The following is a 24952-nucleotide window of genomic DNA, read 5'->3' on the forward strand; positions in this document are numbered from 1 at the left end:
AAAAAAAGAAGTGGAGTGGGGGACTATAATAATAATAATAATAATAATAATAATAATAATAATAGAGTGAGAAACGACTTTATTAATCGAAGGGCTAAGAGGTAAGGAAGGCTCAGCCACGTAGGCTGCCAAGCTGTGCTTGTCGAAGACGTCTTCAGCTCGTGCCAGGACCCGTGTCTGGATGTCTCGGTCGGTGCTGGAAGTTAGAAATTGTGGACCTAATTATGTTGTATTGGTGTTTACCGGGTAGTGTGATGACGATGGTGTCATCCACCATTGTGGCTAATTAAGAGACTTAGATGAGCTGGTTGGCTGCTGGCTTGATGGAACAAGGTTATAACGTTGTGTCTTGAGGACAGGACACAGAAAGAATGCACACGGGGTGGCGATTGCCCTGTGTGCATTCTACCTTTGCCTTGTCTTCAAAACGCGCCGTTATAGCCATGTTCCATCAAAGCATTGTGGCGCAGCAATCTGTTTCCCACTTGAAAAATTGAAGTCATTTTCACTCGATTATTGTTTTGGAGGATACCTGTCTCAAACGCGGCATCGCCATAGAGCTGGTCCAGTGCTTTCCCACTTGTGCGAATTCTGTGCGGGCGCTGATACTATAGATCTTCTAACGCGATAGCGTTAACGGCCCTGTGGCGCGGGAAATCCGGCGTCGGCGTCCCGCATCCAGCGTCGACCGTTGTTTCGAACCGCCCATGCCCAACCACGCAGGCCCTCCATGTGCCGCGGGAAGTTACTGAAATAACTGAATTTATGTATGTAAGATATGTTAGAAAAATCGTAAGGTACGACTTAAACACAACTTACAAGCATGATAGCGTCAAACTATAATTTGAATATACGAGAAAACATAAGTCTGTTACGAGGAAACTTAAAGCACAAACTCCTTTTCCAGCGTTTCTACCAATCCTAGAGCAGCCATGGCCTCCGAGATTTGCGCACGCCGGCGCGCGCAAATCTCAAAGGCCATAAAGCGGCGCGCCCAGTTCCTTGCAACACCTCCACGTGGCGCTCGCCACCACCGCATCGCGGCCCAGGCAAGAGGTCACGTTTCTACCAGAAAGCTCACCTTCGCGCATAGCGTTCGCCGCCAGCGTTTCCCCGGTAAACATTACGGTTACATAAGCTGCAGCTGCCGGGAAGCGTGAGAAACGGTCAGGGATATTTGAATGCTATCCCGTTCCAATCTTAAAGGCGAAGCTGAGGCATCCTCCATTTTTTAGAGCGCAGCTCTTTGGCGTCCGTTCCTGGGTTTCGCGTCGTCGTCGGCGTTGTCGTCGGCCTCGTAACCAGCTCCGCCCCCCTTTCATCCCCCCAGCGCTAGCAGCGACCGACTGATACCGCTGGATGCCGCTGTCGCCGCTAGAGAGTCAAGATAACGTGACTGCATAGAACACCGTCGCCGCCATGCAGAAAGAGGAGGAAAGGGTCCCCCCCCCCCTGTTCTTGTGTGGCGGATAGGGTGCTCTTCAGTTGCATCAGTCAGTCGCTGCTATCTCTTCCCTCCTCCCTTTATCGTGTTGTCCGCTTGCTGCGCGCGCTTCTGCCCCCATCGTTTGCCGCTGGGTGTACACGCCGCCCCCCTCCCCCCTCTTCCTGCGAGTCTCCGGTTGTCAAAGCGCCGGCTCGAACTTAATTCCTTTCTTCGCTCCTCCTCCAATGCAACCCCTGTGCGGTGGCAATCAGAGAGCCAGATCGGTGGCGGCGGATCTGTATATGTGCACCGCCCGATCCGAAATTGCCGCTGCCGTTCGCCCTGTGCGGTGGCAATCAGAGAGCCAGATCGGTGGCGGCTTGACATAAAGACAAACAGCAATTTCCTAACACTTATGCGGAGAACATCCCGTTCCTCTCGCTCGTAACGCGTCCCACGGCTGTGACAACCTCGCGAGGCACTTGTATAGATCTCGTCTTTGAGAATCAAGCATTGGTGTACCAAGTCGAACATATATCAGTCTATTTCTCCGACCACAAAGCTTCCTTCATGACTGTCAAGAACTGTTAGTGGAGTCTTTGTTAAAGGAATACGTGTGAAAAACAAAAAAAAATTCTGTGATAGCGCATACATGTGTTGCTCGATTTCTTTGCCTCAATCTATCGAAAAGGTGAAACAGCTTATTTGCTGCGCTGAAATTTCGCATTAGGAAGTAACGTAATCGTCGGTAATTTTTTTTACTGCGATTGGCATACTTTCGGAATTTCACTGAATTTGCTGTCCATCGGTATCTAACAGCTTTCACTCCTAGTCGGCTCACTAGTAGATAGTCTATCGAGTTGGTGTAGTGAGGGAACAGTGTTCGAAACCAACGGTTGGCCCAGCTTAGGTGGCTGGGTATGTGACACTGGGCGTGTGCCGCTGTTCAATGAACCTCTTTAACGCCAACTTGAGCCACTGGGTAAGAGCTGTGCCACTGGATATGCGCCACTCTTCAATGACAAGAAGGAAAAAAATCCTCTAAAAATGCTCCGGTGCTCGGCTCAATCGTAATTACATACTGAAGCAATCGCTATGAGTATATATTCGGACGTTCGCCACGCACGGATTTCGAGGCGGCGCCGCTAGATGTCGCGGCGTGTCCAGAAGAAAACGCGACAGAGCATCCCACCTGCAGTACACACCTCATACGGAACGCGTTTCAGCGGCGGCAGTACGGCGTGTCGCTGAAATGCTTCAATGCTAACAGCATTACCGTCGGCGGTTATCCTGAGATCGTTTCGGCCAGAACTTTCTCATTCTTTCGAGCTACCTCATCTTTAAGCTGGAACATTTTAGAAGCACCGTGTGGACCGCTTGCGTAGATTTTTTTTTCATGTGTCACAGTATTTCTCAGCGAACCTCCTCTTTTGGAAAAAGTCAAAGGGATGCGTGCTCAGCCGCTGAGAAAACCCAATCTACTTGCTTCACGATGACTCGCTTTCTTTTTGCGAATTTCTTATAGTACAGTAAGTTATCTTTCATTGCTTTGACTTTTCCGCCAGATGGCTCTGTTTTTTTTCTATACAGAACCGAACGGGGTTTCTCTTAATTCCTTCCGTTGATATCAGCCAGCATTAATAAACAGACAGTATGGCAATTATGGCGCACACCGGCAAACGGAGATTCGCTAGAGGTTTGACAACAGAGACAAAATGCATTATAAGAATGAACTTGCCCTTTAAAACATGCCGAAACTTCCGCCACACTTATCACATTTATAAGGAATGATTGTTTTTCCCATTAAAATATGATGATTACCAATTCTGTACGAGCAGCCTGCATTCGGCCTCCTGAACTCCTATTCGCCGACATTGTCAGTACATCAGTACATGCACGCACACGCACATGCACGCGCCCACACGCACAGATATATATATGTATATATATATAAACAAGGTGCTGCGCAATAGAAACATTGACGAGAAGAGCACAAGGACGGGGGCAGGCTCGCGACTGGATTTTATTGGGAACGCACATATTTATAACTTAATGTCTGCGAGACCATCGCCTATACGCGCTTGCTGGAAATCCGCGTTCATTGTGATAAAATCTGGCCTACGTGTCACTGACACAATAATTGTCCTTGTTCTTTATGAAAAAGCCTCAGCAAGCCCACGTACCATCTGGTCACAACTGCGTCTCAAAATTTTTGTTCTTGCCAGCTAAGGCCGACGCGGATGATCACGTGCAGCCAAAGAGAACTTGTTGTATCTTATTACATGCCTATGATGATGTAAGCCCGCTCCCCGTATGGGTCTGCAGAAGACCTACAGTATTGATAAAAAAAAAAATGCTTAGTCGTTTATTTATACATCGGCCCATTTGACTGAGGCCTTTCCAGAGGTCAGGGGGATTTCGTATACAACCGCAGCCGAGCACGCCACGAACTGAGAGGTGACGCTTAATGTATAGTCTCGCGCGTTCCTTTCTCCGGAGGCGATCCGGGGACGCAGTGAGGCCAGCTTGTGTGGGGCGGAAAGTACCACCGACAAAGCGTAGCGATTGTTCTTCATGTCGTGGGGCACCCTACGAATATAGGGGACAACCGCCGGTCGGATATTTTTTTTATTATTATTTCTTGACCATGACCTTCCTGGGGTGCTCTATAGCCTTCAATCTCTGCAGGATCTTCTGCGCCACAGCGACCCCGACTGAAGTAGGGAAACCAGCTTTCAACAATCTACTAACTTTGTTGTTCAGGTTGTCATGTACCAGGTGAACACATGACTTGTCGAAGGCTCCTTTCAAATAGAACATACGAATGACCCGTTTTACCGTCTTGGAATGAGCATAATCATACAACAGGTCTTTTCGGGCTCGTGGCGAGTACATCCAGCACGTGTGATGTGAGTGAGTGAGTGAGTGAGTGAGTGAGTGAGTGAGTGAGTGAGTGAGTGAGTGAGTGAGTGAGTGAGTGAGTGAGTGAGTGAGTGAGTGAGTGAGTGAATAAATTTTTACTGGATCCAGGGAAACGCAATAAACGCGCACCCGGCTAATCTGGTGTTAAAATCAGGCTAATATCTAAAAACTGAATTCTATTCTGGTCAGGCGAATAGACAGACCATTTCGATTATACATTGCGATTTACCGCGAAGATAATGTCCACTGGTTTCAGCTATCCAGCTCAAGGATTAAAATGATGCCATCCCCCACCAGAGATATTTACTTGATTTACTTATTCTTCGCAGAAACACTCCCTATAACTCCTGTTTATGGTAACCAACAAAGAAGTGAAAATAAGCGCACCTCTGTTGCGCACAACGAAAAATAAAAACATCCATGTAAGCCATGAACATATAGCGTACGGCTTATAAGGATTTCTAAGGCACATTAACCTCTTAATGCAACAACGCGTTACAATCAACTGATTGTTTATTTTTCTTTGATTTTCCTTAACTCGACCATTCGTTACTGTGCTTGTTAGTGCATTGTTGGTCAGTCCTCCATAACGAGTGTGTGCCATGGCGGGATAAGAGAGAGAGAGGAAAAGGATAAATAAAAGGCGATGGGGTTAGCCGGGACTGAGCCCGGTTGGCTACCCGTTACGGGGGAAGGGAAAAGGGGAGGGAAAGATTAATAGAACGTACAGAATCTTTAAATATATCGGGATTTGTGTCGTACTTCTGTGCGCACGAGCTTATCGTATTCCCTTTTTTTTCTTGTTTTCTTTTCCTCGATAAACTTCATACATCGCCACCCTCGTGACATCGCTGCGTACACGTCTGATACGATGCGTACGCCTGATTTGGTTCTTGTCTTTTGACGTAGCTTGTTTTAGCAGTAGTGCATTAACATAAACGAAACAAATTACCTGGTGTTTATGATCTTAACTTTGTCGTGGATAAACATTTAAGAAGATATGCACGAAGTTTCACGCTGCAAAGGATGAAAGTACACACAAATGTATTCAAAATCAAACTCCATTTTTTTTTTCTTTTACGTGCCCATCTCAATTACGTGATTATGAAGCACGTCGCAGCGGGAGGCATTTGGAATAATATTTAACCACCTGGGTATTCTTCAGCGTGCACCTAATACACGATGCATGAGCATTTCTTTTTTGTTTTGTTTTCGCACTCCGTCCACATTCCGGAGTGCACCCTCCGCGACCCAGCCCAAACCCGCGACTTCGACCCTGGCACCGCAGTGCCAGAGCTGCGGTGCTACCATGGCAGGTTTGCCAAAATTGTACGCACCATCATCAACTGTATGAGATTTATTGACGAAGAAAACAAAGGTTCGCTTCACATGGATTCCAGCACGTTCATTGGATCTGAATTTTTCCTATTGTTCTGCCCAACTAGTTTAAGGACCCGTTCCGAATAACATGCAGGCAGCTTTGCAGGATAAAAACACTGTCTTTCAGCGATGAGCATGAAAACATTTCTACACGAATGCGGGATCGAAAGGACGTCTATAGGTTAGCTGGGAAAAGTGAGGCGCATTCATGGCCGCCCTAGAAGCTTCGCGTCCTTGACTAAAACCAAGAGCGGGTGCAGCGGTGCTTTCTTGTACATTATCGAAATCCTCCTTATCCTCAAATTCGTCATCTTCTCAGCACTGACTGGCTTTAAATGCCAACGTATTAGAATCGCGTAATGTCTCGCACATGAGATGATGGCTATCACGCCCCCCTCCTACCCCCTTCCCGCGTGAGGTATTATAAAACAAATATAAATAGACAGCTTCAACAACGTGGCGAAATATTGGCAGTGTCAAGAGCCGGTATCCTCGGACAATGAATTTCAAAGGGTGCTTTCGTCTTCGCAATATTTCGCGCGACTATGGCGCCGGACGACGAGTTATCGGCGTGCATACGGGCGACAGCATTTTCGGCACAGCGCCAAACAGTCCGTGTTAGCACGGTGCCATAACGCTGTCGCCCGCAGACGCCTTCGCATCTGAAGCCGGACCCGCCGCGGTAGCCGAGTGCACTACTGACGCTTCGAAAACGAGATCTTGTTTCTAGTTACCTTCAGAACAGAGTGACGTAGATGCAGTTAACTGTAGAGACTCCTATAATTCCACGCTCACCTGCTGCCTCTTCCGTGCAGCAACGTATATACTAGCGCGACAACGACTGTTTAGACTGTACCGTCGTTCTGCCTTTCGAATCTACTTTTTTATATTTTGATGACCCATTTGGAGGGAAACAGCACTTCGAGGGAGCGTTCTCAGCTTCGTTGTCCTCTCGTAATCTTGTGAACCTCAAAAGTAATGTGGAGGCAAGGCCGTTTCACATAGCCTTCAACTGTTGACGTTGTGGCCTGTTCCCTGCTGAGAAGTGTGTTTCAGGCTTGGAAGCAAAGCATAAAGCTGGAAGGTCATCCTGATAGTATAAAAACCATGCAGGCTCTTACAGTTTGAACAAGCCCGTTTCGGACAAGCTTCGAGCTTTCACTTCCGCTCTATACGAGGCCATGCGCCTCCTTGCTAGAAGCCGTGCCGAATACTTACCGGCAATTGAAACCCCTAACCCCATCTTCCGCAAATTTTTATGCCATCTTTCATGACGCAAGAAATGCGTCGCCCCAGGCAACATGTTGTGCTTGGTTTGATACAGGGCTGGGTCCCAGATATGGGTGTGCGTGTTCACTGCTTCTGTTCTTAGAACTTTCTCATTCTCCGTCTTGTTAGGAATGAGCCACCGTATGTCTAATGCTGCCCTGGATAATGGTCTGGCTTGGGTCCTTAATAAAGAATTATCCATGCAACTGGGTAACTGTAGCAGAAGACCCAGCAAGCCCTGGAAATATTACTAGAAACGGTACTATATCATCAACTGATTCTTTCCGTTTCATCACTGAGGAACTAATTCAGTGCCTTGTAAAGGAAGACAGCGCTGTAATTAGAGTAGAGCGATATTGCTTATCTGTCGACTATGTGTGAAGAGGCGTGGAACTGTCATCCTAAGAAGCTGTAAGAAAATACATAAGTATTCAAGTATAGCGCACGCCGCTTCAATTTCTTCAATGTAAGCAAGTTCTCGAAAGTCCGAGTTACGAAATATTGAAAGGTCGATACGCATTCGAGTGACCATTGCCGAGGGCCTTGTGGCTCATTTTTCTGCTCTTCATGAAAAGGGGTGGCAAGAAAATAGAAACAAATTGGGTGCGTGCGGTATTCTTCAGAGTACTTCTAGGGCTCTTGAAATGATTGCCATGAAGAAGAAAAAAACTTGTTTACACCGGGAAGATTTGAAAGGCAGAGTTCCAAATAGATAAAATAAGACTCGCATAAAGCCGTTGCCCGAAACATTTTCTTTGTTGTTTTTCTCATCGTTTCTGTGCCTATAGCACGACGTGCCCACGTGTCTCACATACCAGTCTTTTAACTTCCGCACATGCTTCTCAGCCTCGCCGTTGTAAAAGAAAAGACGCAGGCAGAAGCATTTCTTAAGGGTGCCATTACTTCAATAGGAGAAATAGGGGCAAAAGAAACGCGAGCCGCGTGAAAAGCAAAGCCACACAAACAGTCGATGCAGAAGCAGTGCTTTTTACTGCATCCGCACAGTGGTTTTCTGCTGATAACCAGGAATCGTAACGTCTCCGGGTAACTGGAGAACTTTCTTCGGCACCGCAACCAGTCGCGCGTGAAGAGCCAAGGGCTGCAGTTAAGATTCGTTGCTGCAGCACGTGGCTAGTCTTAGTCAACACTGCATGTTTTCTTTTTTTTTAATTTATGGTAGAGCATGAAAAAGGACACGTGGCCTGAAAGGAAGTACGCCAGGGCACACTCCTTTTTTTTCTGTGTTTTGTTCTGTCTCTTTTCTGCTAAAAAAGCAAGCCTGTGCATTTGCTGCACCCGTGTTATTCCTTCTCGCGGGCGATTGAAGAGACGCGTTCAATAAGGCAATGCGTCTTTTGCTCTAGTAAGCGAACCCTCACATTACGAGAGTGATGTGCGTTTTCCGCCGGATGCTCAAGCTTTCAGGCAAAGTGGCACTACGACCGGAGAATTAATGTTTGTGTTTCGGTCCCGAGCGTGACGTCGTTACGATGGTCTCGTCATGTCCTCCCCAAATGCGTTGCCTTATTCCAGATAGCGAAATGAAGGTACTCTTTGCAACGTTATCGCTCGATAAAACGCGGTATGGAATAATGCGGTGATCCATACTTATTTATTCTTCTTTCACTATACATCTTTTTCTTTTTCTTTCACGCGGAAAGCATGCGGCTTGTGGTATGGCTTATAAACTTGAATGGTGAACTCGTGGTTTATCTGTCGCGGTCTGTTAACTACTCGTGAAAACTCATTCTTGGGTAGGCCTTCTGTAGGCCCTTTGGTCAGGTGACGACGCAGTCTCAGCACGTGGTATTTATTCTTCTTTCACTATACATCTTTTTCTTTTTCTTTCACACGGAAAGCATGCGGCTTGTGGTATGGCTTATAAACTTGAATGGTGAACTCGTGGTTTATCTGTCGCGGTCTGTTAACTACTCGTGAAAACTCATTCTTGGGTAGGCCTTCTGTAGGCCCTTTGGTCAGGTGACGACGCAGTCTCAGCACGTGGTTTGTCTATCGCGTGCGATTAGCCTCTGACGCTTCGTCGCCTACGGAGTGCAGCTTCAACAAGCATCCGCAGTACTTATACACGCCACCTACTGCTTCACTTGCGATGCTACCAACTGAGAAAACTGCTGCGTTAAGCGGCGCAGAAAGGCACAACGACGTCGACGAGCGAATCGCGCTTTGGCCCGGTGTTTGGATCCCACCGATGGCATCGGTTGTTGGGAACTCGGCGCTGACGCCCGTGGTTGTACCTGGGTCGCAAGCCCCAAGGGTAGCGTTGGCCTGGCGGCCTGGGGTACAACTGGAAGCATCCGAAGGTCCCGGCAAAGCATGAGTCGACTGGTAACAACAAAACAACTTGTTTATTTTAACATCGCAAAGAGTTGGCGGTCAGGTTGACCGAAGTAGAGAGACGGGAGAGCACTTTACTCAACAGAAGAAATCGGAGCCCTCCTTTTTGGCGTCCGGGGGCAGCTGTTTTTATACTCTCGCAGTTGAGGGCAAGAAGGAACCCCTCAATAGACGAGCACGTGATTGTACAATGGGCTAAGGTGACGCACACTGCCGCCGGTCGGGCACAAAGACTGGAAGGAGAGGGTGACCCCCTGCTTTCGCATCGCCTGGTTCGGGCACAATGACTGGAAGGAGAGGGTGACCCCTGCTGTCGCATCGCCTGGTTCGGCCACAATGGCACATACACTCACACACGCACATGAAGACACGTGGCATCGGAACATGCCTGGAAACGCCTGGAAACGCCTGGCGGGGAGCGTTGCGGCGACGCCGAACGGGCCAAAATGTCTGCCGCCCCGCCGCAGTCGCGCCTGGAAACGCCTGGAAACGCCTGGCGGGGAGCGTTGCGGCGACGCCAAACGGGCCAAAATGTCTGCCGCCCCGCCGCAGTCGCGCCGGCAAAACCGCGTGTCGCAGGCGAAACGCAACACCGGCGAGAGACACTCCAGCGCGAAGCAGAACGTCTCCGCGCGTCCGCGGCGAACTCTGCCATTCGCATTCGTGAAGTTTCCTCGCGTCGCCACTCAACTGGCTGCCCAAGACACTGCGGAGCAGGACCGAAATGCTCGTACATTTGCCGAAGCAACTCGGCAGGAGGGGGGGGGGTAACCTGTAAGAGTCCACCTAGTGGACTAGTCATTTCGGCCACTGCGGATTGGCTATTGCTTCTAGGTGGCTTTGGCTAGAGCCGCTCGCCTCCTCCTCTCTCGTACAGCTGCATCCAATCAGCAGCGGCCGAAATGGACAGTCCACCAGGTGGACTCTTGCAGAATACCACAGGACGCCGCTCGCCAACATGACGCCGCTTGCCAAGCAAACTCGCAACACGGTTGCCGACCCGCAAACCGTGCGCCTTTCGCTGCTACAGCGGAGCGTGAGTTCACCAAGCAAACATGCAACAGTCTCTGCGAAAAGACGTTTCACTTTCGTGTTCTACCGATTCCTACGAAATAAGGATCAACAATTTCTTGTTTTGTTGACTCGCAATGGTGTGGCGTATCCGGGATCTGGCTATCTTGTAACCCCTTCCAGAAAAAGAACTAAGGGTTGGGTAGGTAATTTGTAGACGTCGTATGAAGATGACAGTGGTATTAAATAAGAGCGGGCCAGGCTGAGAGCCCGTAGCAATAGTCGGCAACGAAGTACGTAATATAAGATGAGTATAATTAATCGTAACCGTTTGTAGAGTGCGCGATACTTTATAACTAGCGCCATCTATACCCAGTATGCGCTAATTTGCACACAGAGTTATTTCATCCGCCGCTGCGCTCCGCGTTCGCTCTCATCTTTCGCTGGGCTCGTTCGCTCGGTTACGAAATAGGACGCTGACGCTCGCCGCATGAACGGGCGCTTAAGAGCTGCGCTCTAAAGAAAAGAGAGAAAGAAAGTCGGGATGTTGAGTCGTGCGAGCAATCCGATAAGTCAGGCTGTTTATCGTACAGCGGAGGCGATTGGCTATCACTCAGTTGTCGAGATGACCTCTACAGCAAAAAACGCGTGGCACTCTCGTGTCTGTATGCTCCGCGTTCGTCGTCGTCGTCGTCGCACAAGGACGGCCACTCACACGCGCACATGATAGCGGACGTGTGCAGGCACACAGACGTACGCGCCGTGAGTTAAAATATTTTGGGGTTTTACATGCCAAAACCACTTTTTGATTATGAGGCACGCCGTAGTGGAGGACTACGGCGTGCCTCCAAGGTGTACGGTTTACACTGTGTAAACGTAAATTTATGCACAAGTGGTCGATATGTGCAATTTTCTCGCGCGACCGCACGCGTGCGGTGCGGCTATGGGCGGCTCGAACATAAACGGGCCCTTAACGTGCACCTAAATCTAAGTACACGGGTGTTTTCCCATTTCGCCCCCATCGAAATGCTGCCGCCGTGGCCGGGATTCGATCCCGCGACCTCGTGCTCAGCAGCACAACACCATAGCCACTGAGCAACCACGGCGGGTTACGCACTGTGAGTGCATACGCGCATACATAGACGCACTCTCACAGAGACGCGTACACGCACGCACAACCACGCGGAGACACTCGCACTCACTTTAAGCGCGACCACGACACGTGCGCTGGCGGCACGGGGACGCACGCCGCATTCCAAAACTAGATCCGCGAACGCCTTCGACTTCCTGGGAAATTTCGCGCGCGCGTAAAGTGAGTGACCGCGCCAGATATGCCGACGACGACGAGCCTCCTCTCCCGCGCGGCGATGCCATTTCGCCGTCCACTGTGTAGTGGTAATGGACGGGAGGTCGTTGTGAGTCTGCGCCACACGTTTCTGCGACGGCTTCCCCGAAACGACGCACTTTTCTTGTCGAGGAAGCGCGGGAAAGAAAATAGAACTTTTTTTACGACGCTGGGAGTTGGTATTCGCTGTTTAAAATAGGGCTGCAAGGATTGCCAAGAATTCTGAAATGGCTAAATGGGTTCTGCGTCGAACAAAAAAAAAAAAAAAAGAAAAGAAAGCAGCATTATGGGGTTTTACGTGCGGGAACCTAATTTCATTATGAGGCACTCTGTAGTCGTGAACTCTGGACGAATCCTGAATAATTCTGGTTCTTGAAAGCGCACCTAAATCTAAGTGCGTCAGCGTTTTTTCGTTTCGTTTTTTGCAAGTGGCTGCCGCAGCGGGGATCGAACCAGTGACCTGGATCTCATCAGCGTAACCGTGCCGAAGGTTCCGTGTGATGCAAGCATGCCGCTTTAAATTTAAATTTAACACGCTTTAAATTGCCAGTTATTTGTGATCTTTACAGCACAAACACTTGGCATCGCATAGTGTCTTTAAGTATTCTACCACTTCGATTGCAGAATAATATGTTGATTGCAGTAGTCAGTGTAGAAGCATGGCCACAACATATTGCAAATGACTCTAATAGCAGGGTTGCAGCCGCTGCGTAGCGTCTTGATTCCAGAAATCCTTGATCTCTGGAGGTTAAAAACTAGTCCAGAGTAAAATACAGCTATAGGTCAGTCCTTTCCGCAATCTTAAGCAGTTGATCATTTAACAATTTTGTTAAGTGATCGGAGGCGGGTGTTTCATAGGGTACATAACCGAATGGATTGGGCCCCCACCTATTTCTTCAATGATGTGGCAGTCGCACTACATTGTGGCAACTAGATTTAATGTTGAAGCGTGAATACATGGTCGCCTCAGCGCCTCTAACTGCCCAATAGTAGAAATTTGTAGCAGACGAGGACGTCTGCTACAGCTTCATCAGACATCGATCCCCAACATCGTGTTCGAAGGTCGGTGCTGACCTCTGGCAGCCGGATTCCTCGTCGGTACGCGAATGGAGCCAGCAACTTGCATACGGCCACTTGCGAGGACAGGTGGTATATTTTCGCCAGACAGCTGCCACCGACTCGAAGAACCGGAACGAGATCTAGTTCGCACTCTGAAAACTGCCATCTACTCATGCACAGTGTCGATTTCGCGGTGTCCTTCACAGATTGATTGACAGTGCCCACAAATATAGTTTTATGTTGTTCGTTCTTATCTTCTTTTTCTCTCATCTTCGCACCTATTTTCATTGTGCAGGGCAGCCAACATTAATTATCCTCTGGTTAATCTCCCTGCCTTTGCTTTTATTGCTCTCTCTCTCTCTCTCTCTCTCCAGAAGACTGCAACGAAGCAAAAAGTTTAAATGTTGAAATCAAATACACGCGGTTATAGAAAAAAGAAAGCTTCACAGAACGTATGAATATTTACTTTTACCAGTGTCGAACCACATTTTATTTCATGATAACGTCCTATACCTTTCCTGCCGATTGTGATTTCTAACGCGCAATAGCTTTACTGACCACAGGCGATGCGCATTTATAAATATATAGCTCTCAGTTCATGATTTCACGTAATATAGTGATTGGTATAGCAGTGCGAGTTGTACTTTTATAATTGAATATATCGAAGTCTCTCGGGTACAAAGCGTACTGCCCATTTGTAGCGCATTTCTGTGGACGGTATTGAGCTGAATATTTAGGTTACGAGCGACCATAAGTGCATATATCTTTGTAGCCGTCATGTATCCACTTCATAATTATTCATTCGCGGGGTTTATGCCATCGCTGTAGGGCTACGAGAGCGGGCGGGGGGTGCTGATAAGTATTGAGCTTTTACACAGAAAAGAAAATTAAGCTAGGTAGCCATAAACTGGTGGGAAAGTTGGCCAACTCGTCTACATTCAATGGTGCAGAAAGCAGCTACTTCAGCTTTTAGCTTACTTTTCTTTTCCAGGTGCGCAGCGAACATGGTTACACTTCCAGAAAAGTTCAGTGTGGAACAGCATGCGACCATGATAATTTTCCTATTTCTCCAAGGCAGAGATGCAAAGCAGATTTGTGATTAAATATCACAAAGTTGAGGCAACCGTAAACACTCATATACTGCAGTTAAAGATAGGGTTCTGCCACTGTTTCAACGGTCTTGAAATTGAGAAAACCAGTGGAAGGCCTGTTTCTGCTGCGCTCTGTGACTCCAAATTGGCCGTTTTATTGACCGCCATTTATTTCTTGTTATGAGGTCACCACGACAGTTCTTACTTAAGGAACTCCAATTTTCTATTTGCACTTCACCTGTGCTTTAAGTATCGTACTAACAAAATTAATGAAATGAAAATTAATCGAAAAGAAAAAGAAATGCTAATGGTGGACCAGCGAATATCAGCAAGAAGCATTGCTGCGTATCTGTGATTTTCATGCGAAAGAGTTGGTGCCGTTATCCACAGTGACTTGGAAATGACAAAGGTTGCAACAAAGTTAAGGTGACCAAACGTGCCGATTTAGGCGGGACGCGTCCCGCTTTTACCATCGAGGTCCCGCTGTCCCACGGCTTCTTTCTGGAGCGGTGTTCTGTCCAGATTTTGCCTCTGCGGACCCTAAGTTGTCCCGAAATGCCTGCCCCGTGGTGCCGAATCGGCTGTTCACCTTCTCGGCTGCGGTGGCGCCACCTTCAGAAAGACTCCAGAGACAGGCGGCAAAGCGAAACAATGCCGCAATTGAGGCAGCAGCCCCTACGATCTTTAATGACTCGGAAAGCGGACCGTTCGCGTGCCATCGCGTGAGCGCGATTCTGATCAGCCTCACGAGGACAAGCGAACGGTTCGTTTTCTGAACCGACAGAAGATGCGGCCCTCCTAGAACGCATCCCTGCTTATGGCTGGTACGTTTTCTCGATCCATCTACAATGCAATTCTAAATGGGTTGGTTAACGAGCCGTAGACAAGCCAAAGCGCACTGACCGTGCCGTCTCGACGCCGTCTTTCGTGTCACGCATGTAGTTTTGGAAGCACGTGGAATTATCTCGAAACGCAAGGACAAATTTACTGAATACCTTGGAAATGAGTTTCCCTTCACATAAACGAAACTTGGAATAAATGTTGGATAATCTCCGACAACCCCTGTCGCCATCCCACTTTGGTGTCCGAGGAATCTGGTCACATGAAATAAAGTGGATCGGAAAGCTTTTGACAACTGAACGAAAGAGGAAACGTGTTACATCAGTGGCTGTTTTAGAACGTATTGTAAAGAAAGTCACAGTCTAAGGAATTGAGAGAGAGAGAGAGAGAGAGAGAGAGATGGAATAATCATCTTTATTATGTGAATGTAGCTTTGTAGAGGCATCCTCGTTCCAGAATGCCTTGAGCTAGGGCTGCGTCCTGCGCCCTCGCAATCAGCCGTTGCTGATGCTCGAGGTCGGAGCTGGCGAAGGCTCTCTCCCACAGCTCATTGTTGCGGTAAGGGTTTGGAGGTTTCATTTTTTGGTGCCTGTCTGCAACCCCCGTACTGTACGCCTAAGGTACCCGGGTTCTCCGCAGATGTGGCATTGCGGAAATAATTGTGTAGGGCCTATGATGTGATTTGTGGTCGGGTGGAGGAATGCATCAACTTGTACAGCTCGGAGGAATCGCTCATGCTTTCTAGGTAGTGACTTATGTGAGGGAAGCTATGCTCTGCGGGTTAGCTTGTAATGTTGTCTGATGTCTTGGTACGAGACTAGAGGGTGCATTCACTCAGACTTGGATTCCTAGGTGTCTGCTCGGCAGGTCAAATTCCGACCCACGAGGTTGGCGATCTCGTTACAAGGAATGCCGTGGTGAGTTGGCGCCCCGATGATGATGACTGGCCTGGTTGGCGGCTTTTGATTGAGGATTCTGAGTGTGTTGGTATGAATTCTGCCGTTAGCGAAGCTGCGGCACGCCTACTGAGAGTCGGCCACTATGACTTCAACCTCCGTTTGGCAAAGTGCGAGAGCTAGGGCCGCTTCCTAGGCTTGGAGGGGATGGTTTCGGCTTAATTAAATCCTATACTCCGATGTTCTTTGTTCGTGATTACGGTGGCTTCTGTGGCTGCTCGTCTAGGGTAAGATGTCGCATTTGTGTAGGCTGTGGAGGATTGACTCCCGTATTCCTGGTGTATGGCCTGGGCTCGGGCCTCCCTTCGCTGTGCGTGGTAGGCTGGGTGCGTGTTGCGAGGTAAAGAAGGTTCGGTGATGTTACTCCCGTTGGCCTGAGGCAAGCTCAGAGTCTGAGGCAGCGAGCGGCTGAGTGGAGCAGAGAGCCCCAGACGTGAGAAGATGGACCTTTCCGTTTCCGTGACTGCCAACCTTGTCCGTTGTCTGCATTGATGTGCCTCGATCAGCTCCTCGTCCGTATCGTGCACTCTTAGCTGGAGTAGGTGTTCTGTGGACGTATTGACCGGCAGAATCATCGCCTGCTTATATGCCACTCTGTTCACTCCGTCGATTTTCTTGAATTCGGTCGCGTTCAGTAGTGTCTATGGGATAGCGTAACTCATTAAAGGGACACTAAAGGTTACCAGAAACTCAAGTTAAAGTGGTAGAGCAATGTTCTAGAACGTCTAAGGCGTCAATATAATCGCGAACAGAGCTTTAGTAACCGAGAAATTGAGGTAAATGCATGACACGATTTGAGACCCCCCAGCGACATTCCGGTACTAGCCCGATGACGAAAGGACTCCTCATAATTTGTGTTGCTAATACTCACCTACTCGTATTAAAAATATCATTTCATTCGATTATAACACGAAAAAAATGGTACTTATCTACGTCTATTCGATTCTAAGAAAAAATAACATTTTGACGTTACCCTTCAGTAATATGGGTGTTCGAAAGGTTTCGTTTTCGCTCGACTCTGCGCGCTTGACTCTTCGCCGCGCACGCTTTGGAGTTTCAGTAGTTTCGTTATCGCGTCGTGCTGTGAGGGTTCTGCTGGCTCGCGAAACTTTCATTTGGAACAAGCAGTGAGAATGCCACGTCCATCTGATGTCGTGGGAAGCCCTCGTTGCTTTCCCGCTCCGGAGAGCCGGTGTCGAGGCCGCCGTCGTAGTACGCAACGACGCCGGCAGTGCGAGCCCTCAGCAGCAGGTCGCGCTCGTCGGTGCTCAAATCGCTGAAGTTGAGCCCACCATCGCGAGCCAATCTGTCGGTGTCAGGGTCCATTGCGACGAGCGTCGAAGTTAGCGTCATAGAATGAAGTACCAGCTGATGGGCGTCTTGCGCTGGAGTTTGAGGTATAGTAGCGGCGCCTGGTGGCGGTGCGGGAAACGACATCTGGGTCGTGCCAGCTTGGGTCGTATTGAGCCCTGGCTGTGGCGAAGCACGTTTCTAGGCCGAGTTTTGCGTCGATTCGCACATTTTTATGCCCTGTTGCGAGTGCGAAAAGGCTCGTCGCTTCTCATAGACCACGCCGACCACGCTGCGAGCTCGCCGCAGCCTATAGTTTAACGAAAACAGACTCTCCGTGTGCCGTGGGACGTAATGTGGGACGTAATTCGTTTCTCCTTCCGCTAGCCACCATACTCCCGCTTTCGCTCTGCTGTCGGCTCTGTCTTGGCTCTGTTTCTGGCCGCGCGTTTGCGTTTTGCGCAGAACAGCCGTAGCGCCGTCTGCGGACGCCGTTCTACTCACCGATGGCGCAACGTCACTATGAGACCATGATGTCAGTACTCCTCGATCGGAGGGCGGGCGATTTGAACTGCGCTAGAGGTACGCGGACGCTTCAGAACGCATTTTCTCTTAAAATAAGTCTCTCCTTGGCACGAAACAAGCGTTTTGAGGTTTCTGTGATGGTATTTCAACAGTCCACGTTGACTTAATAGTAACCTTTAGTGTCCCTTTAAGGCCAAGGGCCGAAAAATCCGACGACCGTCCGGTATTATGGCACCAAATTTCAAACGCATGCGCCAGTAAGCTATCAATTTCTATCAATTTTTAAAGGGTTCGATTATCTCTGTTCGCGTTGGATGGACACCAATTTAAATAATCAGCTTGTCCACAAAAGTGTCTGCGTGTGGTTATTCCGGTTTTGTTCATATTTGCCGTGCAATGTACATGCGTCTTATGACGTTTTTAGGAGTGTGAGTGGTGCCCGAGCCCCCTCCGGAGCATTAGGCAATACACCCCCGGCGATGCGAAAGTCTACCTCCCCCCCCCTCCCATAAAATGTGAATACTACAGATTTGTCACCTGCATCGTTTGAAGTTTCTTTTGACTTGCCTCTACTTTTTCACTTAAAAGCTTTAATGTAGCTAATAGTTTACTGCATCATTGTTGGCGCGGACGTGCACGGACTTTAATTAATACTTTCGCTTTATTGCTGAAAATCCTGAAAATAGGAGGACAAGCACATTAGGAGCACCAGCGGCGGCGGCCTCATCCGTATTTTCTCACTTCAACATTGTTTTCAATTTCCGCTGTAAACACCATACACATATACGATATATTTAAATATATACAAAGGAGAAAGTTTATTAGATTTTTGAAAAAGAAGGAGGTAGCCCATTAGTAATTATTTCTAAACGTATGGATAGTCTATGCCTAGAGATGGAATATGTTGCAGCGTGTTCACCTCACTTCTAATTGTCTTGCGGACTTTTTTGACCCTGAAAAGAAAAAGAAAAGAACCTTTAGACTTCACTGACCCCTTCGGCACAGTTTCTTTATCAACGACGTGTGAAATACACGTGAATAATGTGTGTCTCAGTATTGTTTCTCTCTCCAGTAAGCAATGCTAACGACTAATGAAAAACAAACTCCTAATAGTTTACAAAATGTATTGGGGATGGAAACATCGTCACTTGCATGCAGAGGTCATAAATATATACAGGGTGTCCCAAGTACCTATCAAGCACGAAGCTTTAAAAAAATAAACAGCAATCCATTACTCAAACAAAACCTAGTGCATATTGTTTCCAGTACAGTGGAGTAGCTACCAGTAATTTTCTCGTTACTGAGCTTTAATTAGGTAATTGTAATTAATTACCTAACTCGAGACGTACGCTCATAATTCTCAAAGCGTCAATGAGGCCTTCGAAGGCACAGCCAAGGGACATCTAACTGTGGTGTTTTCAGTGATGTACTAATTGCGTACTAATTTTTTCCGACTGATAAATGAACCCCGCGAAATACGAGAACTACCACGTGACTGCGCACCCATCCACATCATAAAGCAGCACCCTCGAACAAGCTCCCTCTGAGTTAGTCAGAACAAAATAAAGGAAATGAAGAAAAAAATCGTGATCGAGCTAGTTCCTTATCTGCCGCGCCCCGGCCGAAGTAAAACCTGGCGTTTGGCGTTGGAGACAAGCTATGATAGCTGTTGTCTTAGCCTAGATAAAGTGCACGAATGTTTCCTTTCTTTTTTGCCACAAAACCTATCACCACAGAAGTGAATTGACAACGTCAGTGCAAAGCTTTAAAGGTGCGTTTTTTTTTTTCGTCCCAGTCGCCATCTTTTTCTCTAATGAGCAGAAGGAAAGCATGATCTTTGCCTTAGGAGCTATACGAATGGCAACAAGAGGAAGGCTGCATATATATATCAGTCATCGAAGTGTGGCGGTAGACCAAACGCATCGACAATCATCAGAAATTATGAAAACCTGAGACAAACCGGCAGCTTCCAGAAATAGCGGCGGAGGACTCCATCTTTGAGTCCTAGCCTACGCACGGATGTAGCATTTATGGCCTCAAACCCTCATGGTAGCGTGCGAGACGGGGCCGCCCAGGTACGAATTTCCGAGTCATCAGTTTGGAGGATTCGAAATCAGTCGGCCTTTCACCCGTACCACCTTAACCTGCACCAATTCTTGGGAGATAGGGACCTGCAAAATCGTCTAGATTTCTCGAATCGGGTCCTCACAAAACCCCATGAGTTACCGGACTTTTTGAGGAACATGATGTGCAAAGATGAAGCCAAATTTTGAGAAACGGCCAGGTAAACTTCCATAATGCACACTGTTGGAGTGACTCCAGTAGACACTGGGTAAAGCCCAATCGGCACCAGTACCAGCGGTTGTTCAATGCGTTCAACGCCGGTGCAATAATCAGTCCCATCTTCTTCGATCACACACTAACCGGACAGCGTTACGTGGACAAAATCCTTAAAGAAGTGGTGGATGAGTTTCTCAGCGAAGACGCTGTCACGTCTTCCACTTCTGGGGTTTCCGCAAGATGGGGCGCCAGCACGTAGCAGCAGCCGAACACGAAAGTGGCTGGACGCGACTTGTCATGCGCAATAGGTTGGAAGGCACGGGCCAGTAAATTGGCTGGCTAGGTCACCTACTACACTCGATTCCTTTCCTTGGGGTTATGTTAGCACGATCGAGACGGGCGTCGGATTAGCTCGAGGCCAGGACAACGAATGTCTGCCCTAGAATTCCAACGTCGGTCATCAAGAAAGTCACTGAAGATGTGGTAAAGGGGACTCAGTATACTGTGTAGCTGCAGAAGGGGGCCTATTTGAACGCATTCTATATCGGCAGTCGCTGGTGTTCCACGGCGCTTACGAATTCATAGGTAATAAGGGCACACTGAAGTCTGATGTTATTATTATTATTTTTTTTGCAGGCGTCTCGATTGCCAATTTCGGCTCATCTAGAAGTGGTATTCTTGAAAACATCGGTTTTGCCTTTTATCTACACGTGGGTCGCTTCCCGGTCTGTTTATTACGCTTTTATTTTTTGCCACGAAACTGTTTTTGCAGCACGTATACACTCTCATAAAAAATAAAACCATCACTTTAATTTGGCTTTTCTCTGAAGGAAGCTTCTTTCGCGAAATATAGGTGCGCGCGCACTCTTTTGATGCGGTGCGAGCAGAGGCGGGATTTTGAAACAATCCATGCCTATTCCATTGCTTTTCGCGTTCCGTGCATGGTCAGAGCGGCGCTTCGGCCGCGTTATCAAGGGGCCTTTGTTATCAACGTGATCAGTCGGCCTTGGGAGACGGATAGTAAGTGTGACGTACAAATGAGAGGATGGAATGGCTGCGAAGCCGCGAAACCAGCTATTGGGGCTCCTTCCGTACCACAGACAAAGGAGTTATTTTTTTATTCAAGTACTAACCAAAAGGCCCATACAGGTATTACATAGGAATGTTACGATAAATTAGTGATTGATACAGAATACGCATTTATACAGATAATGCATGTTAAAATAAAAACACAAGCGGAATAACAGGAAAAGAAAAAAAGACAGTAAGAGCAACACAACGAAACGTCCTAAACGTCAAACATACCTATAGAATTAAAATGGGTGTTACACAACATACACGAAACTTGGTCACTTCATGCAAGGAAAAATTCTTGAAAAAAAGGCACACATACCAGCAGATACTGCATGAATCAATGAAAATCACAACCAGAGAAAAGTTTATACAGTACAAGGCTAACCTAGAACAAAACCATTTGCGCAAGGACATCAAAATATGGTGAGGAAAAAAAGTAAATTAAGGGTAAAATAAGAAAAAAGCGCGCAATCACACAGTGATGCCTATAACAAATGAGCAACACTATACTACGTTAGTAATTTAATATAGTGTTTTAGTTTTGGTAGGAAAGCATGACTTAGAACTGGCTCCATTTCATTTGGTGATATATTCCAGTGATATATCGCGAGAAAGAGGGGCGAGTGACTCAAGAAGTAGTGCGCGGAAGAACGGGCTGCACTTTAAAGGAATGATCAAGGCCTGATGTGTCATGCGCTGAAAGACGACCCGCCAGTGATATAAAATGGGAAAATGGGAAAGAAGTCCTATCAGCCTTCGATTTTCTAGCGAGGGGAGATTTAGAAATATTTTAACGTTAGTGATGCTAGAAGTTCGCGAGTAATTTTTCGTGATGAAGCAGGCTGCTTTCTTTTGGAATAACTCGAGCATGTTTATGAGGTACGACTGATGCGGACTACAAATAAAAGACGCGTACTCCATTTGCGAACGAACCAGTGTCGTATAGGCTAATAATTTAGTGGACTTGTTCGCCCAGTAAAGGTTACGCTTTCAATCAGCTTATTTGAGGGCACTGCCTTATGATGCAGGTGGGAGCGCAGTCGCGTGATATTTTTTATATTTCGTGGCGTTTCTTTACCAGTCGGAAAAAATTTGTACGCAATTATTGCGTCGCTGAAAACACCGCAGTTAGACGTCCGTTGGCTGTGCCTACAAATGCCTCACTTATACGTTGATGATTAGGACAGTACTCTTCGAGTTAGATAAGTAACTATAATTATCTAAATAAATCTCAGTAAGCAAAAAGTTAATGGCGGCTGTTCCACTGTACTGGAAACAATATGCACTAGGTTCTCTTCGAATAACGCAATTCGCTCTTTTTTAAAAGTCTTGGTGCATGATAGTTGGGTCACCCTGTTTAATTCACTCACTAACCGAAATGAGACAAAGCCGGATTCACTCGAAATTGGAATCAACAGCAGTCATGCGCAGCAGTGCTTATACTCTGGCTCACAGCAAAAGAAAAGAAGAAAGAGCGAGAGACAGAGGCTGCAGTTTCGCCGGAAAGGCGAAGCAGTTTTTACGATCGCGAAGTATACGACAATTACAGGAAGGAAGATTACACCACCGAGAGACGCCAGATCCTTGGTGGTGTGAGAGGACTGAGGTTGTAAAATTGAACTGTCTCCTACTATGAGGTCTTGTAAATTCTCATATAAGGCAGTCATTTCAGCGAACGATTGCAACGATTGTTCGAGATCACACGACGTTTTCTTGAAGTGCGAGAATTATATATATATATATATATATACAGAGCTGGCACTTATTCATCTTACGGACCAACTAAAAAAATTTATTGACGATGGATTTCTGGCCGCCTCAGTTTTCATTGATCTAACGCAAGCATTTGATAGCATTAATCATAATATCCTATTTTCTAAGCTCGAAGCAATTGGCATTTATGGTCCCGCCCTTTCGCTACTAAAAAGCTACTTATATAACCGGGTTCAAGTTGTTTCAGTTTCCAGTGCTTATTCTCGACAGCGAATTACTAACATCGGTGTGCCTCAGAGCTCCATCCTGGGGCCACTCCTATTTTTAGTTTATATTAATGATTTGCCTAATTGTCTTTCTTCGACAAAATGCATTCTGTACGCTGATGATACCACTATATTTACTTTTCATAAAGATATCTCATTTCTCGTTAACAAACTAAATGCTGACTTAGAAAATATTCGGAGGTGGTGTAACGTTAACATGTTATCTATTAATGAAACTAAGACTAAATTTGTTGTATTCTCTTCACATCAGCGAAACATAGCGTCCATTCCATCTATCAGTCTTGGTCCCCACTGCCTTCATCCAAGTTCATGTTCATCTTTCCTTGGCGTTCTACTTGACTGTAATCTGAAATATCACAATCATATTGCTCACATAAAAAAGAAAATAGCTTATGGTATACGCATCTTAATTAAAGCACGCCCTTACTTCACACGTACCACGTTGCCCTCACTTTACCACTCTTTCGTCCACTCTCACATTACTTATGGGATCATATGTTGGGGAAACACCTATAATACTCATATTAAGTCTTTACAAACAATTCAGAACCGAGCCACCAGAATAATTACATATAGTTCATAGTTTTCTAATGCCACTTCCCTACTACACGAGAATAACATCCTTACTATTTCCGGGCTCACTACATACAACCTAGGTATTTTTTTCTACAGACTTCTACATAATGAGCTACCGTCGATCACATTTTCACAATCTAACCTGACAACTAATAGTACCACCAGATTCGCGTTAAATAACAATTTTCTTTTACCACGAATCCGCACTAACTACGGTAAACAAACCGTGGAATTCACTTCCATATCTGTATGGAACACTCTTCCTCTCATTATGAAAAATAGAAGATCTTTACACCAATTCAAAAGGGAACTCAAAATGCATTTATTATTGACAAACTAATCAGAAAATTTACTGTAACCGTTTTTTTTTCGTTCTTTCTCTCTTTTTTTGCCGTTTTTTGATTGTTTTTGTCCTTGTAAATAAACTACTGGCATATTTTTTACATGCAATTTTTTATGTTACTGTGAGATAAGCTAAACCTTGTTATTATTTGTAATGAATTCTGTATTTTGCTCTGTTAACGTCCATTTCCTGTTGCTTGTATAATACCTTATTATATGCTACTATTGCTTTGCGATGTCAATTATCATAACTATTCTTGTACAGGAGGTCCCGATACAGTCTTTGACTATGGGACCTCCTCCTGCATACTAAATACATGTAAGTTGACCCAAATTCTAACAATAAATTCTGATATATATATATATATATATATATATATATATATATATATATATATATATATATATATATATATATATATATATATATATATATATATATTGTTACGCGCGAAGGAGACCGTGTATAACCCTTACGGATGAAGGGGACCGTTTACTTTAGGTCGCGAAGGTGAGCGCAAGAGCGGTCAGCTGGTTTATCAACTGAGCGTCGTTCTCTTCTTTCTTCTTCCACTCGGGACCGCAAGCACGTTCACTGGTCTTCGTTTTCTTCATGCGTAACATTCCTCTCGTCGCAGACGAAGCCCGCCGGGCGAGTCAATCCATGTGTCTTGACGTGAACAATTTCAAGCGGGCGACATGGACCACTTGTGTCTTGGCAGCTCTTCTACCACTCGCCGTGAGGCGAGCTATGTTATACGTGACTTCCGTGAGTCTGCTAATAATCACAAACGGTCCATCGTAGGTGGCGAAAAGCTTTTGGCATAACCCGCGTTTCCGTACTGGAGTCCACAGCCAGACTAAATCACCAGGGCGATAGGTTACCGGACGGTGGCGAATGTCGTAGCGTACTTTTGATCTGTCCTGCGATGCCAAGGTGCGCAAACGAGCAATACGACGAGCTTCTTCGGCGAGGCAGAGAGTCTCGGCGACAGTGGAATTTTCGTGACTGCAGAAGGGGAAAACAGTGTCGATTGTGTACCGGGGTGGCCGTGCGTACAGCAGGAAGAAAGGGCTATAGCCGGTGGTCTCGTGCTTGGCGGTGTTGAATGCGTACGTGATAAAAGGCAGTACGTCATCCCAGTTCTTGTGGTCGGATGAAACGTACATAGATAGCATGTTTACAATTGTTCGGTTGGTACGCTCCGTAA

The 24952-nt window shown here is 46.8% G+C and overlaps 1 protein-coding gene across 1 annotated transcript in view; it reads right to left on the minus strand.

Moving 5' to 3' along the window:
* Positions 1-105: 105 nt before the first annotated feature.
* LOC142575999 (uncharacterized) overlaps positions 106-24952 on the minus strand; it is a 32950-nt gene continuing 8103 nt past the window's right edge. Inside the window, exon 2 of the mRNA XM_075685864.1 lies at positions 106-196. Coding sequence (XP_075541979.1) covers positions 155-196 — 42 coding nt within the window. The 3' untranslated portion in view covers positions 106-154. The remainder of the gene's footprint in view (positions 197-24952) is intronic.

Source organism: Dermacentor variabilis, chromosome 3 (assembly GCF_050947875.1).
Source record: "Dermacentor variabilis isolate Ectoservices chromosome 3, ASM5094787v1, whole genome shotgun sequence".
Classification (NCBI taxonomy): Eukaryota; Metazoa; Arthropoda; class Arachnida; order Ixodida; family Ixodidae; genus Dermacentor; species Dermacentor variabilis.